Source organism: Solanum lycopersicum, chromosome 2, assembly GCF_036512215.1.
Source record: "Solanum lycopersicum chromosome 2, SLM_r2.1".
Classification (NCBI taxonomy): domain Eukaryota; kingdom Viridiplantae; phylum Streptophyta; class Magnoliopsida; order Solanales; family Solanaceae; genus Solanum; species Solanum lycopersicum.
In genome coordinates, this window is record NC_090801.1 from 60,516,663 (window position 1) to 60,537,362 (window position 20,700).

Genomic DNA, 20,700 nt, shown 5'->3' on the forward strand with positions numbered 1-20,700 from the left:
CTTTAAAGACTTGTGTATGACTTAGGCATATAATTTTTTATTTATTTTTCAACAAGTAGTAACTGGGTCCCACTTAAAAAAGGGCCCTAACTTCTTTTTCCTCTTCCTTTGGTGACGTTTTTCCCTCTTCTCTTTTACTTTTTATTTTTTTATTTGATTTTTCGCTCGATTATTATTTCAGATTTGTATTTTATATTTTAATAATTTTATTTATGATAAGTAAGAAAAATATTTATAACACTTATATAAATTTGTAATTATTTTTTTAATTTATATGATATCTTTTATTCCTGAAATTCAAGTTAGCTAAAATTCAATAAATATTTTATTTATTTACTTTCCTTATATGTTTCTTAAAAAATAATAAATAAAATGATAACTTTATTAATTTATTCCTTAGAAGACTTCTTTCGACTTTACAAATTTTTATTTATACTTTTGATAAAAAATAATTTTTAGAACAAAAGAAATTATTTATATTTTGATTTTATATATGAAAAATTAAATAAAAACAACTATTTATTAAAATATGAATAAATAACATAAAATAAAAAAAATTAATATAATAAAATAAAAACTTATACGTCATAAAAATCAAATCAAAATTCACTACATAAAAAAAAACAGAAACTAATTAGATTAGCTAAAGATATTTTAAATGAAAAAAAAATATTGAAATAAGTGTAAAACAAAAAATAATTAAAGAAAAGCATAAACTAATTAGATTAGTTAAGAAAAAAACATTTTAAAAAATAAAACAAAAAATATATTGAAATAAGTGCAAAACTAAAAAATAAATGGGAAAATTTCATATATGACAAACTTATTTGATTAAACAACATTATATGGGTATAGTTTACCTAATTACATTATATGGGTATAGTTTAGTTATTAAAGGTGTCTTTAATTTTGTATATAATTTATTATTATTATTTATACAATTCTATTTTAAAAAGTTGTTTGTAACTTAAGCATTAAATATGGTAACAATAAATCAACATAATGCCACAATTTTAGGGAAACGTCCCTTTTTTTAAGCTAAACGTTCAAATTCAAAAAAAAAATTCATACAGCCATTGAAACAAAAAAATAATTATTATTTTTTTGCTCTTTGTGAAACTGAAGTTCAGCAATTTTTGCAATCGAATACAGGTAAGTTTTTATTCGATGAAATTTCTTGTTTATTATTGCAATAACTATACAATGTTAAATTGGTTTTAGAATTTGTGAATTGTTTTCGATCGTTTGTTTTTTAAAAAAAAAATCAAAATATGATTTTGTTAAGCTGAATTTGTGTTCATTCGTTAGTGTGAGTGGTTTTTTAAAAAAAAAATTCAAAATATGATTTTGTTAAGTTGAAATTTTGCAATATACAATTATTACTGTTCATGTAATTGTATATGTGATTCGCGGTATTTGTATATTTTGAAAGCGACAATATTTAATCAGTGTTCATAATTGTATATATTCATAAATCATGTGTTTTATTTTTGATAGAATTACATACTATTGTAGATGTAGTCTTTGTATATTAAAAAGAATAACAGTATAAAAATTCTATGTCATACGATTTATTTTTGGAAGAAGTATACACTATTGTAGATGTAGTGTTTGTATATTAAAAAGAATAACAGTATAAAATTTCTATAATTTGATTGTATAAAAATTGTTTTATTAATTGTATATATGATCTCATTGAATTATTTGAAATATATATAAATATTCTTTTCATAAATGTACAGATAATGGGCTCATTAGCTATTTTGGTCATGCATTCTGGAAAATGGGACGATACAAAGAGTTACGTTGATTATACTATAGAGGGAGTAGTTTTTAAGGAACAGTCAACGTTTCTTGATTTTTATACTACTATTGCCAAACAGATTGGCGTTGATATGATTAATAAGACTTTGAAGATTGAGTACAAGGTTGAAGAAAGCAATAAACGAATGATTATACACAATGACATGGGTGTCACAGTTTACGTAATGCTAAAAAAGGCCAACATTGATAGACAGATTTGTATATGTATATATACTCAATATATACTAACTTCAATAATTGTATATAACTATATAATATACAAATTCTAATCATATATTTAAATTTTCAATCTGTATAACTAAATTCAATTTTTTTTATATATATATACAAAAAAAATATAAGTTATATTGATATGTGTACATGAATATATAAGTTAAAGATGATATTATATTCAATAATTTGTATATAACTACTACAATATACAAATTATACTCACATATGATATTTTCCCATTTATATGACTAAATCCAACTACAATATGTGTACATGAATATATTAGTTAAACATGACATTATATTAAATAATTTGTATATAACTACTACAATATACAAATTATAATCACATATGATATTTTCCCATCTATATAACTAAATCCAATTACTTTGTGTACTAACTTCAATAATTTGTATATAACTAATAGAATATACAAATTCTAATCATATATTCCCATATACAATACTTAAATATACTATATACAATTACTAAAACATGGAATATACTATATACAATACTTAATTTAATATTTTTTGTATATTGACAACTAATTAACCAAAAAATTGTATGTAACATTGTGTTTTAAGACAGTACCTCTTGATTATAAAGTTCTTCAGATCCGACTACTTCAGAAGCATTTTCCTCTGATTCAATGTTTACAGCTTTCCTCTTTCTTCTTCCTTGTACAATTTTAATGCCTCTAGCTTTGGCATTTTTAATAACTTGTTGTACTGCCATAGGGTCGTTTTTTTTCTTTGATCTCAGCTCTTCCATGGTTTGTTCTTGTATAACTTTATTTGATTTCCCCAAAGAACCCACATCAACCCCAAAATCTTGTGTTAGCCCCATTGAAAAGGATGGTAAAATGTCAACAACATTGACATGCAAAGGACTACCTCTTGTAATCCTCAATGATGAAGATGATTCATTCATTGTTTGACCAAATTTAAATCTATCAAGAACAAAAAATTGATTATTTCATCAAAATATATGAAAAATAATAATAAACAGAACACATATACAAATTTTAAATAAGTAAAAAAAAAGGTAAACAACTAAAATTAAGGAGTACTTACGAAATTGATTCAACTTGGGGAGGGAACTTCGACTTCGGGAGGGAGAAATCTAATTTTAGATAACAATTTGAATTTCAAACCGGCTAGCTGGAGTATTAAATGTAGGAGAAAACGTTGGAATGTTAAAAGGAGAGAGAAAATTGTATGTGAAAAGGAGAGAGAAAATTATTTTTTGTATAATTATATACAAAATTAGAAAATAAAGTTTTTATACAATTGGTTACATAATAGGTTGTGGACCCCATTAAATATAGCAAAAAAAAAACTAAAATTATATAAGGTAAATAAATTAAACTATACCCCTAAGATATAATTAGTTATGAATGTTTGCCATTTCATATAATTTTCCCAAAATAAAACATAAACTAATTAGATTAGTTAAGAAAACACGTGTTAAAAAATAAAAACAAAAAATATGTTTGAAATAAGAATAAAACAAAAAATAAAAAAACATCAACTAATTAGATTGTTTAAAAAAAATATTTTAAACAACTAAAAATAAAAAAATATTGAAATAAGTGAAAAATAAAAAAAGGAAAAATGGTCAAGTATCTCCTCAACCTCTGTCCAAAATTAAAATTTTAGGGACACACTTATACTATAATAAGGTCCTATTACCCCTGAACTTATTTTATAAGTAATTTTCTACCCCTTTCAACCTACGTGGCACTAACTTTTAAAAAAAGAGTCAACCAGCGTTGGATCTCAATATAGTGTCACATAAACTGAAAAGGGTAAGTTCCGGGGTAATAAGACCTTAGTATAATATAAGTGTGTATCTGAGATTTCGGACATACCAAAAGGACTTAATAGATGTCACTTGTCACTTGACAGATGGATCATATCCCATTTATTAATTAAATAATGTCTCACACAAGTATGATTTGACATACCTCATACAAAATAAAATTTTTTGATATAATTATTCTATCAAGATACATAAAAGTAATATTTTTAAAAAATAAATTTTAAAAATATTATATATAAACTGAAACGTAGACTTACAATTCTGAGATGGGCTTTTATTGAATATGGAACAGAAGTAATCAGCCCAAAGCTATTAACTAGACTGGATACTCTCTTCATGTGGAGTCCAGCGTAATTGTTGTTTACTATTTTCTATGTAGAGCAACTTTCACATATAGCAAACAAAAAAATCATATTTGTATGTTATAGCAAACTTTGCATAATTGCGCTCCGTAGCAAACATAAAAACTGTATAATTCGCTATACATATACAAGTGTATAATTCGCTGGCCTAAATTGTATAATTCGCTGGCCTATTTCGCCGCAATTGTATAATTCGCTTTGCATATAGTTGAATCGAATTAAAATGTATGTATATTGCATAATTATAAGTGTATAGCAAGAAGATATATGTTTTTCTCGCTTTATACAAAAACAGAAACACAATATATACACTTCTGTTGTATAAAACTAGAGAAAATTGTATTTCACTGCAATTGTATAATTCGCAATTGTATAATTCGTTGGCCTTTTTCTCTGCAATATTTGAAGTAAAATGTTTGTAAATTGTATAATTAAGTGTATAACACGAAGATATACATTTTTGCATGTGTATATACAATTTTCTCTCGCTTTATACAAAACAGAAACAGAATTATACACTTCTGTGTATAAAGCGTGAGAGGTGAGCGAGAACGGTGAGTGGCGAGTGAAATTTTTGGGAGAGAGACGCTGGCAAATTGTAGCTAATGTTTGCTATGGAGCACAATTAAATTAAACCCTAGCTATTCCATTTAATTTAGATTATTAGTTTGCTATTATATACAATTTTTCCTTTTATATATTGGTTGGGCTTTAATGATTTTCGCAAAAAGCTACAAACTGTTTCTTCACTTTCAAATTTTAGAAAGTCCATTTTGTAAGGTCTACTTTTTAGAGAAGTTTCCAAGAACCAAGTCCATTTTGAATTGAATCTTTATAAATGTGCTTTTAGTTTTATGTCTTATTTGATAAAAAAAATAAAAATAAAAGAGTGTGACATAAATTAGACAAAGAAGTATATAATATTGGCATTAGCATGACCTCAAGGCAAAATACTTAGGCCCGTTTGGATGGGCTTAATAAAAGCAGCTTTAAAAAACTACTTTTAAAAGTGCTGAAACTTATTTTTAAAATAAGCAGTTATGTGTTTGGATAAAAGTGCTGAAGTTAAAAAAAAGTTGTTGGTGTGTTTGGCAAATAAGTGCTGATAAACAACTTTTTAAATCAAAATGTCTGAAATACCCTTAAAAGCTGTTAACATAATAAAAGTTAATTAATTTATATTTTACAGCCATAAATAATTATATTTTGCTATCATTCACATATTTCTTTCTCATCACAAATTATTTATAAGAGGAATATAAACTTATTATAGATTTTAAAAATATATAATTTGAATAGATTAAAGAACGATTTAAGATTTTATTTTAGTTTCATCCATAGGTAATAATAATTGTCTATCATTCACATATTTCTTTATTATCACAAATTATTTATAAGAGGAATATAAATTTTTATTTAAGTTATATGTGCAACTTATTTTACATTTTAATAATATATAATTTAAATAGATCACTTGAAAGATTTAAGATTTATTTTATTTTCATAATTAGTGATAGCAATTGTCTATGATCCACACATGAAAAGGGAAAAATAGAAGAAAGAGATGTTAGGGTTATGTGGGTAATTTGGAGATTGCATAAAAATAATAAGGGCAAAAAGGTAAAAATATGGTCAACTACCCCTACCCAGCTTTTAACTTTTGGCTTAAAATAAGTTTTTCTTAACTTAAAATAAGTTGTTTTGACTATTGCCAAACAACTAAATAAGTCAAAAACCAGCTTTTAAGTCAGTTTGACAAGCTTTTAAGCTGAGCCAAACAACTCTTAACCATTAGAAAGAATCCATCTATGCATACTTCTCAGTTAAAGACACAAATCATCTTACTACATACTAACAATAATTAATATATACTATTGGATGAAAGCTGCAGTAACATGCAAATGAGTATATATGGCTTTAACAAATTAAGAGAATAACAAAAAATTTTGAGCTGGGGATACCCTGCTTTCCTTGTTCTCCATGAAAGGAATCGAAATATCTAAAGAGAGAAAAATAAAAAAACAAAGTAAAGTAGAATAAAGAGGCCTTTCAAGACAAAGGAAGACTTTTTCTCCATAGGCTCCAGCTAATCTTACTCATATTTCATATACAAACATTAAGTATTAGGTTTCTTGCATCCATTCCTTTATTCAGATTCTCACGTTGGACTCCATTTTATTTTTTTTTTGCTGTTTTTCATGCATTCTCTATGTTTGTATAAAAGGGTATCCCCTGTTTTTCCATGAAGATTATCAGCCATCTCTAATTTCAAATTAATTAATCAACTAGATGGCTAAAAACATTGGCATTCTTGTTTGTCTTCTTCTTGTGATTTTGGATGTTGCTGCTGGTATACTAGGAATTCAAGCTGAGGTAGAACAAAATAAGGTAAATGACAATTCATTCGGAAATTATGATTAGTATAAAATGTTTAAATGTGTAGTCGTCTCATCTAATAACTTTAGGTTAGAGCATACTTTTAGTTAGTTAATTACATTCTTAACACGTGCCTACCTGATTTGTTATTCACGGGGCAATCTTTTTTTTTGATAGTGGGTAGTAGGGAGACAGGAAGCTAGAATTTTTGTCTGTTCTTATCCCATGTTAAATGTCTGGTCATCTCGTCTAAAATACTTAAGTATTGAGAGGGTATACTTTAATCTACTTAATTACATTTTGTGGCAATTAACACAATTAGGCTTGATTTGTTGGAACAGGTTCAGGACTTAAAGGTGTGGATCTTTGAATGTAGAGATCCAAGCTATGAAGCTTTTAAGCTAGGATTGGCTGCAACAGTACTTTTGGTTCTGGCACAAGTTATTTCTAATCTGCTTGCTGGTTGTATTTGCATCCAGTCCAAGGAAGAGCTGGATAAGGCCTCTTCTAACAAACAACTTGCATTTGCTTCATTTGTATTCCAATGGTAATTTTCCAAACCCCCCTCTCGTCTCCCATTCCGACTTGTTTAGATTTGCACTGGGTAGAACCATTAAGGGGTAAAACTTTCTTTGTCAAAAGGTTCTCCATATGCAGAAAGAGCTCGAACCTGAGACCTCTTGTTAATGGTTCAATTCACATTATATCCCCTAGTGGTAACATGGACAGATTTATTTATGAGGGCAATGAATGTTGTGGTGCTAATAAATTGTGCACTTTGTTTATGTATTACTTATCTTATTCATGGTTGTAGATTTAAAAAGAAATTGTTCTGATACTAGGATCATTATGGCCATTGCATTCTCATTGCTGGTAGCCGGAACATTGTCAAACGGGAAGGCAAGAAGATCTTGTGGCATATCACACCATCGTTTCTTGTCAATAGGAGGGATATTGTGCTTTATCCATGGACTTTTCTCAGTTTCCTACTACATCTCTGCTACAGCCACCATCCAGGAAGATAAGAAGCTGAATCAACAAGGAGGTCATGCATGAATACAAAAAAAAGTTACTCTCTTCCAATATATGCAGCCTTCGCTAACAGAATTAAATCAACTCAGTGCTCTCTACGGGAGAAATGAAAGCAGAGCATGTATGGAGAACTCATCATAACCGAGTCCCATATTTCCCTTTAAAAAATTCCTAATATTTCATGTAACATTTCTTGAATTTTTATGTTATTTGTAACTTTTTCTTGACCCTAGTGTAATTTGATGTTCATAATATATGTCCTGAGCAAACAGTAACGTGAGCTGTGTTGTTTTCCCAAAAGAAGAGAGAATGTATTAAAAGCATTGTTGGTCTGACTCAAAACTTATACTAGTTCAGTATTCAATGTAATTTTTGCAACTACTTTGGGGCTTAATCTGAATATGATTTCACTGCTTCTTTTCCAATTAGCATCCTTGCTGTTACTAATCTATTCCTCTGCATGCTAACACGATACTTAACATTCAAAGTACTTAAATTTGAGTCAAGTAGGACGACTATGTAGATTTGGAGGGTTAGGTTTGGTCATGTAGCTCTGGTGTTGCAAGCCAGAAGACTTAAGACAGAAGATGTAGTGAAACTTCATGATTGAGGTAGATTTTTATGTGAAACAAATTAAAGATTAAGCAACACATTCAGTAATCTGGAATGGTGCAACCATGTTTATCATTTGCAGGCCTCAATCAAGTGAAATTCCCAATCAAAATCACATGCAGAACTCAAGTTGAGGCTCTCGGATGCAGCACTAGTTGTTTCAGATTTTAAACAATTCTTCCAAAATCATTCTTCACAATTGATTCAAGAAGTATTCGTTAACTTACAGGAAGTAATAACATAGTAGAGAAAAATTTTCTAGCCCAGGTTGGCCAAAACATCATTTAAGGTAGTTACAGTTTCAGCATAGTACTTCTGTGCTTCAGCACTGTTCTTGGTCTTTGCTGCATGGTCCAGCTGAGGAAAGAAAATGAGAAATCTTTTGTCAGAAAAAAGCGAAATCATAAGCAACCCATCCAATTACTATGTCATTCATGTTATTAACCAAGAATTTAGACATTTGACTTACATCACTAATGGTCTTAAAGAGCTTTCCAGACAGATCCTGGAGTTTTCCCTTCTGTTCTTTTGGCATAGCAGAGATAACAGTCTTAAGGTCATAGCGAAGGTATTCTGCTCTGAGACGAAGGTCATTCTGGACGTAAGGCCAGGCCTTCTTGTCGATGAAATCCTTGACACTAACAATCTCCTTGGCTGAATCCTTAACTCTCTGGGCTGCCTCAGCTGGAGTCAACGGTTGAAGGTAAAACCTATTCTTCAATGGCAAACTGAAGTCCCTTGCCTCATCTGAGTTCAAAGTTCCAGCTGCCCAAACCAAATTTCAGCATCAGTACGGAAATTCCATACATTATCCTTTCTAGTTCAAATTGTTGGAATTTTCTGTACATCTAATTTTACCAAAATGAGAAATCATGATAGTTCCAACTGCATGTATATAACTACTTCTAAATCTTGCATTCCTGCAAGAGGCTATTACCACAACAACTCGAACAACTTTACCAGCTACGGCTAGGCTCCCCTCACACAATATTACTATTAAAATTAGAAGGGATTGAAATCATCTTGTCAAAATGCAATCTTTAACTACTTCATATGAGCCCCTCATTTTTTTTGTCTTTCTCAAGTTTAATTCTCTCTTTTAATTTACTTAAAGACCTTTCTGTTTGACATGATCTAATAACAAATCTAAATCAATCTATTCCTTGATCTATCTTTCAATTGGAAATGCTGATATAAATATCAACTTGCTTGATCTAAAGGTTCAAACTACTAAAAATTGAAATGCAGCATTGGAGGGTCACTCCTAGGTTCTCTGTCTTGCATATCTGAATCTTACACTATATCAATTGTCCGCAAATATATCTGTTATGATATTACTATTGTATCGTTCGATTAATCAGTGATGAATCTAGACTAGGCGCGTGTAATTCAGAATTTATAAATCTATGTCTATAAAAGAAGGAAATTGATTCATCAGCAGGAAAGAAAGCAAAAGGACGACTTACGCAATCCACCCGAGGGAGGAGGTGGGGGGCCAACCTTAATTGACCTGGCTTCAGCAAAAGCTGCTTTAGCAACGGAACCAGCTAGGCCAGCAGCAACAAGACCAATCATGGCTCTACGGCTAGTTTCGATGTCAACAGACCCCTGTTGGGCTCTGACAGTGAGTCCTGGTCTAGACAAGGCAATTCTGTTGGTGCTAACAGTACTCAAGCGGGCTGAGCCACTAAGCTGGAGGCTACCATCCAAGACAGTTTGTGAAGAACCAATTAGGCCACCCATAGAAGCCATAGCATGAGCCATTCCTCAGGACCTTTTTGTTTTGGTGATAAAATAAAATGTTTCAGGTAAGACTTGATTACAAATGTTTGGGAATTATAAGTTAATGTTTGTGGTACGTATGATTTGGATATTGCAATTTCTGGTGCCTGTGATGCAGAGTGATTACACTTAGGATCACCTTATCTGGTTTTGGATATTCCATCAGCCAATCAATGCATTAATTGTTGACATGTTGGATTCGGGTTACTTTACAAGCTGTAGCATCTTGACACCTGGACCAAGCAGATTTTGGGTGTACACATCATCATATATGACAGATATTTGTTGAAATTGATGAAACTTTTAGAGCTCGTCAAATGAATAAAAAAATAGTTCAAAAGCACTAAACTTCTATTATACTGATAACTTAATAGTGTCGCATAAAAAGTGATTCTTTCCTTTCGTTGGAAATTGATTTCCCAGTTGCAAATGTACGTCTCTCAGATTGTTTCTTCATTAGAAAGTTTTCACCTTTTGGGGTTTAACACGTACGTACAATTGGAAATTCCAAATTGATGTTTGTTACAAATTACTTTACCTCAAATTTTTTACATATAAGTGATTATAAGGATGCGAAGATTAAGAAATTGTACAAAACTTCTGAGATTTAGCCAAATTTGTACAAGTATCAAAATTATCATCACTTAAAATAAGAGAAAAAAAGGTTAAAATACCCTTTAAAGATATGCAAAATTCAATATTTGTTGTTCGCTAATAATTTGTCCCAACCCTGCTCCTAAAAACCTAACTGAGCATAATTTTAAAGCATAAAGTTTTTTTTCTAAAAATTTCACTGGACAACTTATGATAATTTAAGATTTCTGCCATAATTTAAAAATATTTCTAACTAAATTCTAACATTACCATAACTTGTTAAGGCACATCTTGTGACTAAAATTATGACAATTTGTCAGAATTTCTTGTGACCAAAATTATGATAATCACAACAAATTATTAGTAAGGAAAACTTGCTCAATATCAATTACAGTGATTTTCTTTTGGGCTGACAAACCAGAATTTTGCTCCTACTTTAGGTGAAATGATTATTTAATTTATTTTTACACTTTTTTAAATTGAGGTTAAATTTTAAATAGTGCCACGGGAAGTTTCTATATGTGCAAATCAGCTCGGCCCTCTAATGTGTCAGACCCAGGTCAGCCCATGTGACATCCTTATATTTGGTTAATTTTCTTAGCAGGCAATACCCAACAATTATAAATGGAGCCATAAATTTTTACTCCTTGCGTTTAAAAAAAAATATTTTTATTTTATTTTTAATTTATTAATTTTTTTAAAATTATATTTTAGCTTTTCACGTGATATATTTAAGATCACAAAATTAAAGGGCATTTTGATACGGGTTTGCCGTAATGCTAAAACTATGGCGAATGCATCTATCGTCATTGATGCATAAATAAAGATACCAATAACTTTAGAAATATAATATTAAATTCCAAATCAAATTAGAATATCTTTTTTAAACCAAGAGAATAGTAAAACTTCAACTCAACCATTGAAGTTTGTTGCAGAATCGAACCCGATCAATAAGTTGTAGTCCAAATGATAATAGAATTACTTAAATTTCATATACATCTTAGGTTACACGATATTTTTACTCTCTCTTATGTGTGCTCCAGAATGCTACTGCAATTCCTAAATCACCACTATAATTGTGCAGTTGTGCCAAACCCAAAAATCAGATGAGGAAAGGACAATCGTAAGTTTTAAAAAATCATGATTAATTTCTACTTGTATTATTAAAAATAAAACCAGATAAGGAAGAAACTTCGAAAAAGGTCCAAAATTTCTATCAATCTATTCTTAGCCAAAAATGTATAACTCATAAGGCGGGGTCCAATTCTTAATTCTATTCGGAAATTTTTTAGACCTTTTTCATCTTTTAAGTGACTATTTTGGATAAACACAAACTTGGCCTTCTCAATTTTGAATAATGGAAGTTGAAGAACAGGGGACCAAATCAAGAGTTGTCAAGGTAAACTCTAAGGAATCATGGGATTTTCATGTAAATCAAGCCACACTTCAAGGATGCCCTGTAAGTAAAGCCTGAATGCTTATAAAAGTTTTTATTTTTGTTTCTGAAAAGTTGGTATCTTTATTGAAGTTTCCAATGTCTAGTATGTGTAAAAATTCATTTTTTCCTTGTGGGTATTTGTAGATTGTGGCACACTTTACGGCTGTTTGGTGTATTCCCTCTGTGGCTATGAAACCCTTTATGGAGGAGTTGGCTTATATGTACCAAAATATGTCTTTTCTCACAGTTGATGTGGATGAGGTCAAGGTGAGGTCTTTTAGCCCTTTGGTGTAAAAGACACAACTTTAAAGCCTAAAAGATGAGAAAAAAAGGATGCAGAAATTTGCCTTGCTTAACATACTTGTAAGGGCTAGTCTAGTTATGAGAGGTTACTTGCCTGTGGCATCCCTTTGAGAGATATAGGCTTAACCTTGTTAATGGTAGTTTATATTATATTGTATCATTGTGTGTCTCTCTGGTCGGCTTTTTAAAGTGTAGTCCACTTCCTGAGTAAATAGCTGAGTGTATTCTAGATGTTCGAGTTAATTTGCATGACTTAAAGGCATGTGGCATAGTAATAACTTCGGTATAGATTTGAATAATTGTCATTTTGTCTTGATCATGTATGATTTGTATCAAGAAATTCACAACGGGATTGCTAGTGCAATATGTTCAATTATTCAAGGAAATGCTAGAAGCGTGTGGTTCTTCATTGATTAAAGGTTACAATTAAATGAACGAGAAAGGGTAAGAGCTGGAAAACATTTACCGCGTAAGAGGTAGTTTTTATGAGCCAGTTTACTTGATAAAAGAATAGCGAGTTGATGTCTTATACTAGAGCTGTAAAGGTCCTTCTTTAGCTTTCTGGTAGTATATTTCTCTAATTAAATATAGCATGTTGAGATCTCATAACAAAGTATAAAAGATGCGAGGATCCAATTATTGGGCTAAAATTCATCCTTGTTTACAAATTTTTCGGAAATGCGCTCCGTCTGAAAGCTCACAGCTTGATTAGGAAGCACATTTGAGATGGATATTTTGAGGAGTATGTGATATTTTGGACTTAATGTATCCTCTGATCAAATAATGAATGGTACTGGACTGTTTGGTTTCTACCTGCCCTGGGTTTAATTTATGTTGCTTTTACAGCAGAGTTCAACGTCATGGATAGGGATGTCATTTGGCGTCAGGGGGGTCTTTTATAAATCCTCTACACCAAGTCAAAATTTATGACTCTTGAAATGTCCTTAATTGAAACCATCTCTTGTATCTTCTCCTTCACTCAAACATTTAATTTATGAAAACAAGTCATTTCTCACTAGTCTGAGAATAATATTCAGTCTCTTTAGTTTCATGAGCTACTGGCGTGGACATATTGTGCCTGTTCTCCGACAGTTGCTTAGTTACATGGTCAAACTTATGTTCATCTGTCCTACTGTCTAGTGTCTGGAGGCTAGTCCTTGATTATGATGAATCATTCATGCAATGAGGTAAGAGTGACCTAGGCATATAATATGCCAATATCACATCGTGCAACAAGAATATATTCGTAGACAAAGTGATAACTCATTTACGTTCATAAAAAGTTGATTAGTTTTGTTCTTCCCTTTGATTCTCTTGGCTTGTCTACTATCCTGGGCCTTTCAATCAGACGAGGAGGCAACTCCTGTTGTACAAAAGCTGAGTCCTTTTCTACCTAGTTAATAATTTAGTATCATCCACTTGAAATGGAGATTTGCATGAAAAAAGGAACTGTTTGGACTATAAGATGCTTCTGGTGGGATTTGTTATACTAAAGGTCCTGCAACACCCGACATAAAAGGCCTAGATTGACATCTTCATCGTTTTTCTGAATATTTTTTCTACCCTTTCTATTTTCTGATGGAATATCCCAAGTTCCATTTTTTGCTTATAATCTGATCTAGTCTATTAAAGGCATTTATTCTCTAGTTGTCTCAACTTGACACTTCAGGCTATTTGGCTTCTACCCTTCTACAAAGTCATTTGATATTATTTACATGCTTGTCAAAGGTCAACAGAGTCAACCATAATATTTTTTTTATCAAGTTTTCACCCGGTGACAAAAGTTTGTTTTGCTGCTTCTCATTTTCTAAAACATTAAGCAATCAGAAAGACTCACATGCTCACTATAATACTAGAATCCTCCTTTACCTTTTCTCAAAAAGTAAATGTTACTTGAATTATGAAGATATTAAAACCATGAAATTATTTACGAAGAAGTGACGGACAAACACACCTCTTTTGGATTTCCCATATTGAATGAGAGAATAATGATATCTGAGATATAAGCTCTTCCAACTGTGCTGTCATTTATTTTGTTATTTATGATATAAGCTCGTTGATCTTTAAGACATTAGAGAATAGAATAGTCATTTCAATTATTTGCAAGTTGCCAAGTTGAGAGATTCTTGCTCTCCTGGTTGCAATTCCTAACCGCAATTAGCCGTGGAATCTGCATATATTTTGTCTAGGGAAAGGCTTCACCTTTTACCAGTCACTTCAGATACTTTTTTGCATTGCTCAAGATTTGTTAGATTAAGACTACTGGATTCCCATTTGTGGAGTGACTTTGATGATTATCTAACCGAATTATTTTTCAGTGAGTCCTGATCTTTTCTCTATTACTTGTGGTTGGAGAATCTCATTAATTTAATTAGGCTGTAGCATAATTTTGGTATTTCCAAAAGAGTAATTCTAGTTGCGTTATTCTCACAATGCTCCTCTGCTGTCAATTTGATCTGTTGAAAATCCAGTTGCACAAATTTCTATAGACTGTTGAGTTTCTCGATGTTGTCCATAGAAACCATTGTCCAATTATATGATGATTATATGTAACTGAATTACTGTTATTTGAAGATTTGTTATTTATCTTTCACTTGTTAAAAAAAAAGATTTGTTATTTCTCTTTCAACAAGGGGTATTCCTAAAATCCATTCGAGTAGTAATATTCTGGTTTAATATGCTAACATAATCTTAGAAGATGGAAGCTTTTGTTCAGTTGATCGATAGACATAGTTGGCTGATATAATTATGGGCTACCACTTAGTTTCACAACCTTGATCCTTTTTACAACTTGAATGTTTGGTCATATTTTTTTCAATCCCGTGTTCAGATTCAAGCAACAATGCTAGTTCTGATATATGCGAATACAAAAGCATCAGGACAATAAAAGGTGCTTGAGGAACTCAAGATAAATCATATTGTTGAAGTTAATTCTACCTAATATACACACTTTTTGTTTTGCGGTACCTAGGAGGTGGCTAGCAAATATGAGGTGAAAGCCATGCCAACATTTCTGCTGCTGAAAGGTGGAGTGCCAGTTGACAAGATAGTTGGTGCAAATCCAGATGAGATGAAGAAAAGGATCCACAGTCTTGCTCAATCCAACCCCACAGATATACCCTAGTCCAAGTACATATCACATATACAAACATAAATATATACTGATATGCAGTGTGCCAGTACTACAGAAGCTTCTTTTGTTTGTGTGGCTTCTGCTGTTTCATCTTTAAATGTCAGATAATTCCATATCCACTTATAGTTGAGTGTTAAAAACAGTTATGTATTCAAGGTTTCTATGAATAATGTAACAAGTTAATGAACGTAATACGCGGTGAATGGCTTTTCTGGACACTGAGAAGGTATTTGGCCTTGTATTATAAGTAGTGGTCCTGGAATCTATGTGCATGCATCCTGAAAACGGAAGGTCTTCAATTTCTCTTTGCACCAGTAAATGTGTGATAAATGAACTTGCCACGAATATGTTAAAATACATTTTTCCTTTTGTTATGGGAAGAGCCACGTAGGCTCCAGGACAGTCTTCATCGAAAAATTATGCTATATATATACGTATAATTTTAATTTAATATTGACATATATAGAATTTGGACTCCTAAAAATTGTAAATAAGGCGCAGCAGCGTTGGTAATAGCTGGCGATATCCTACTCTTTGCCCGGGTTTGATTTCTCCATAAGGGTATTTCTTTTTTCTTTAATTATTTTGATGTAAACCCGAGTTCAAATCCCTCTTTCACTAATTTTTTTTCAATTAAAAATAAATTATTTCTTTAAATTTTAATACCTTTTCAGTGTGGAATAAGATTTCCTAAAATTTAATACTTTTTCCTCGTGGATTTTTTTTCAATTAAAATAGAATTATTTCCTTAAATTTTATTACATTTTCCTTATGTAATAATAGTTCCTCAAATTTTTTTAAAAAATTGCCTCATTGAATAAGGTTTTCTTTTTCTATAAATAGGAGACTCGATAATTCAAATTATATTACCATATTATAAAAAGAATAGAATCTCAATATTTCTAGACGGTTGTATAGTGTCTTATGTAGAAAAGAAAATATTTCATCGAGTATAATTGCACTAACATTTTTAAATTATGTTTTCAATAGTATTTTATTTTCTTCGTGTTAGTTTTGAATTTTACACTTGTAATTCTATTTAAAAAATTACTTATATTTAATTAAATATTGTTTAACTTAATTATTTGTTTTGATAGTTTAAATTATCATTTTTTTTTAAAAAACAAAGAATTATTATTAAAAGTTTGGACACCCTTGATAAAATTCCTGCCACTGGACTCACTCATGGATGTCGTTAAATTGCAACTAGAGAAAGAGTTAGATCAGTGAGAGGTGAATCTAATATATGTGGGTATTCACTATTCATTCATTTTTTCATATGTATGCATAGGTCGAGACAATTATGGAAGTACTAGCTTCCTGGATCAAGATGTTTTACCAACAGTATATTTTTTTGGTACCAACGTAGAGATTCGTCTAGCACATATGTATTGCTGTATTAGGCATTGACGTAAACGAGTGGAGAAATAGAGTGTGGTTTTCTCACGCTTTAGTTGTTTTCAAGAAAGTATCAAATATATTACGATGGCTACATGTTAACTCGATTTTATTGATAGTTTAAGACCATCCCGTCTATTTCTTAGCGTGAATTGGATACTCATCCTTTTACATCTTTCTACTTATAAGGACGTGAATTACGAAAATAGTGAGTATATGGAATCTCTTTTTCAGGATACTGAAATAATGAAAGATTTTTTTTTTATGTAATTGAAAGCTAAGCAAAGTCATGAAACTAACTAACCACGTCATGGAGCAAGACCTAGAGTGTGGTGGCTGAACTCTCCTCAAGTGTTCCATACTGAAAGGAAAATAAAGGCATTTTTACTCTATGATTTAAGAAATGTCCAAATTATTATACACAAGTTTCCTGTACATTTATATGTAAAAAAAAATAAAAAAAATCTTTAAGCTATGAACCCAATCACATAACCAAATACATTTTACGGTTGTATCAAGACTCTCCAATCTCCCCTGCTTGTCAAAGAGGAATAATATATTTTCACAAAATGTATGTTTGGTATGGAGGAAAACATTTTCTGTTTTCTTATATCTGGGAAAATAATTTTTTAGGAAAATAAGTTTCTCAAAAATGAGAAAAATGACTTTCTTAATAGATACAGGGATAATAAGTTCTACAAGTGACATTTTATGTTTATGGCCGGTATATATCTTCCTACCCATTCAAGACCCCCAATCTGTACCCCTTTACCATCCAACTCCCCACTCACACTTCCCTCTGCCTCCCATTACATATAAATTGCTTTTGAGATAATAATTTTTCCTTTTGCCTACTTACTTACCAACACTAGAAAACAAACAAGAAATCAACTTTTGTTTCAAGAAAACACTTTCTTAAAAAATAAAAAAAATTTTAGATAGCCAATCAACTGAATTATTAAGATGATGGTATATATCACATATCACACTTCTCAGAGTGACTTGTTGCATTAATTGGGATACATAAATAAATGGATAGTTGCTTTCACGTAAATTATTGCTACTAATAAGTTTGGTTACATGAATGAATGAAGTCAAAAAAAGGAATAGTTGAAAAAGCAACGTCCACTAATGGATGGAAGATAGGCATATAAGATTTCTTTGGAATAAAATATCTAGGCATAAATGTGCATAGGAGGGGACCATTAGAGAAAAAGAGACATTGTTAATGGTGGTAATAATTTTGAAACACTTTGAAGGGCTCTGAATGCCTTATTCTCAAAGACAAACAGCATCCTTTCTTTTTTTCTTTTTTTTTTCTAATATATGATTCTTGAATCCATACTCAAATTAATATTTTTGTCATAACAAATAGGACGAGAATAATAGCGGAGTAATAAATAAAACATCCTAAAACTATATAAACATTAAGCTGTAGTCGTGACACACTATGACACCAGTACATTTTAACTACTAGTAATAAAAGTATACAAATAAGAAACATAGAATCATAGATCACTCATTTTAGATCTTGAATTTGAAATATAAAGGGACTTTTGGAAATTCTCTAAAAAAAAAATTCAAAAAAATATTCTAATTTATTACATGCACAAGCTAAGAGAAGTAACAGATTATTAAATTACTCAAGGTGTTTTAAAAATTCTTTCTTGAAAACTAATCCAATTTTTTCAAGGATAAGGCTCTAAAATCTATTCGACTATGGTGAAACTGTAAATTGCACACCTATTTATGTCTAGTTTTTCTTATTGTTTTTTGTGCAATTAAGAAAAGTAATAAAATCCTCACGTAATTTAAGGTGCGTAACTTACAATTTCAATATATATAAAGATTCTTTATGCCTTTTTTTTTTCTAGTGATGAATAGGAATGATACAACTTTTCACAGAACATACAAAAATCTTCACAAAAGTTGACTGTTCAAACACGTTTTACATACACTCTTTACTAACAAAGTTATCCAAAAGTCGTCCACATGCATTAAAATAAATAATATTAGTGACAATAAATATGAATATTAACAAAAATATATTAAGTCTTTGTGGATATTAGTTAATTATTATTGGATCTAAAGTTATTATAATCTTTAGAAATATTTACAAAAAATTATTAATTATCACTAAATATGTATTAAAATAGTTAAAGATTAATGATTAAACTATAAAACCTAATGGCCCAACACTAATATATGCACTATCCCAAATAATTCAGAATGATAATTAAGAGCTCTTGTTCATGCATAATGTACTTAGGAGTCGTTTGTTTGCTGATATGAGTCAGGAATGTGTTAGTAACGCACATGATTAACTACGTAGAATTTAATTAGTTTGCCTATATAAAATTATAATTTATGTATAGGTTGACTGATAATTCATATATATATATTTAATTATGTGAAATTTAAAATGATAATCAAACATGATGACTGGTGTGCTGAATATTATATAAAATGAAAATGAAAAAAATGTTTCAAATATATTTAAATTTTAATAATAGTTGTAACTGGTCCAAATTCTTGGCAAGACTTATTTTTCCTACATTATTTAATAGTATATTTTAAAGTTATATAGGTGATTATATGACACAATGAAGTAATATGTTCAGCTATATACTTATAATATTTGAAATACACTATTAAATAATGCATGGCGTAATATATAGGTTATGTCCAAAATTTTGAGATTGTTATAACAATAAAATTTAAACATATTTCATACCTTTTTCTCCTAAAAAAAACTAAACCTAATTAATTTTCTTTCTAACGGGGAATCAAATCACCTTCTAAATTTTATCGAAATAAAATAAGACCAACGAGTAGCCACTATTCAAATGGTATTCCCTCGACAATTGAATTATTCTAATAAAGAAAAAATATATTTTTTTAGAGAACTACCATTGATTATTCTTTTGGAACAATTTTATCTCCTCTTTTGACATGGTATAATATATCACGTCTAGTGAATTAAACAAGTCATTAAAAGATACTAAAAGAAAACAGAAGTTACAAGACTTATGATTATACTTTATAGATTTTAGCTTTTTTTCTCTTATAATAATTAATAATATCGAAAAAATATTGAAAACAGATTTTAATCGATATAATATACAAGGACAAGTGGCATTTTACAAGACTATATTGATAATTACTTAGAACAAAAAGTAATTAAACAAAGTCCTCCCAAGTAGGGATATATTCACTTTTAACCAAAAATTTGCATTTCAAATTTGAATTTATAGGAAGAATTTTATCTTTACCTCAATGGACATTCATTCATACTGAAAATACGAATTCAAGCGAGCCAGTAACTTTTTAACAAGTATTACTCCCTTTATGCTTTAAAATAGAATATATAGTTATGTTTTTGTTTTTCCTTTCGGTTTGTACTTAATTTGATTCTCGATTATTCAAAATATATGTCATAAGTCTCACTTTAAAATAGACTATAAACAGCTTAGGGATTAAGATTTTGATTAATTAATTAAAAAATACGGGATAAGACATATGTACTTTCTAAGATATATGTACATCTAAATCTCATAAACATACTTAAATTTAATTAATATTATATTACCTGTTAAAACTTGTTTTTTTCCCCCATATTATTGTGCAGTTTTTGTTTTGACATGACATCTTCAGTCAATACATATTGATTGTATTTATAAACATTTGTCTATGTGTTTAAATTTTATTTTTTTAATTAAAATATTATTTTTAATTTTTTTTTCTTTATCTGTATTTAGATTAAGTTAATACATTTCTTTTCCCTTGTATCAGAACTCTTTTTTTTTTAC

At 30.0% G+C, this 20,700-nt stretch overlaps 3 protein-coding genes across 3 annotated transcripts; 2 read left to right on the forward strand and 1 right to left on the reverse strand.

The window, feature by feature from the left end:
• Window positions 1–6,274: 6,274 nt before the first annotated feature.
• LOC101266181 (protein DESIGUAL 2-like) lies at window positions 6,275–8,056 on the forward strand. The gene is made up of 3 exons (XM_004232708.5): window positions 6,275–6,611; window positions 6,941–7,146; window positions 7,442–8,056. Exons 1-3 carry the CDS (start codon window positions 6,513–6,515, stop codon window positions 7,653–7,655), a joined length of 519 nt encoding a protein of 172 aa, XP_004232756.1. The 5' UTR covers window positions 6,275–6,512; the 3' UTR covers window positions 7,656–8,056.
• Window positions 8,057–8,501: 445 nt separating this feature from the next.
• On the reverse strand, window positions 8,502–10,007 carry PsbQ (photosystem II oxygen-evolving complex protein 3). The gene is made up of 3 exons (NM_001247599.1): window positions 9,710–10,007; window positions 8,713–9,008; window positions 8,502–8,600 (listed from the first exon to the last, which is right to left on the reverse strand). The coding sequence occupies exons 1-3, from the start codon at window positions 10,005–10,007 to the stop codon at window positions 8,502–8,504; spliced, it is 693 nt and encodes a 230-aa protein (NP_001234528.1).
• Window positions 10,008–11,604: 1,597 nt separating this feature from the next.
• On the forward strand, window positions 11,605–15,685 carry LOC101265882 (thioredoxin-like protein CXXS1). Its single transcript, XM_004232707.5, has 3 exons — window positions 11,605–12,078; window positions 12,202–12,324; window positions 15,332–15,685. Exons 1-3 carry the CDS (start codon window positions 11,977–11,979, stop codon window positions 15,482–15,484), a joined length of 378 nt encoding a protein of 125 aa, XP_004232755.1. The 5' UTR covers window positions 11,605–11,976; the 3' UTR covers window positions 15,485–15,685.
• The last annotated feature ends 5,015 nt before the right edge of the window (window positions 15,686–20,700 follow it).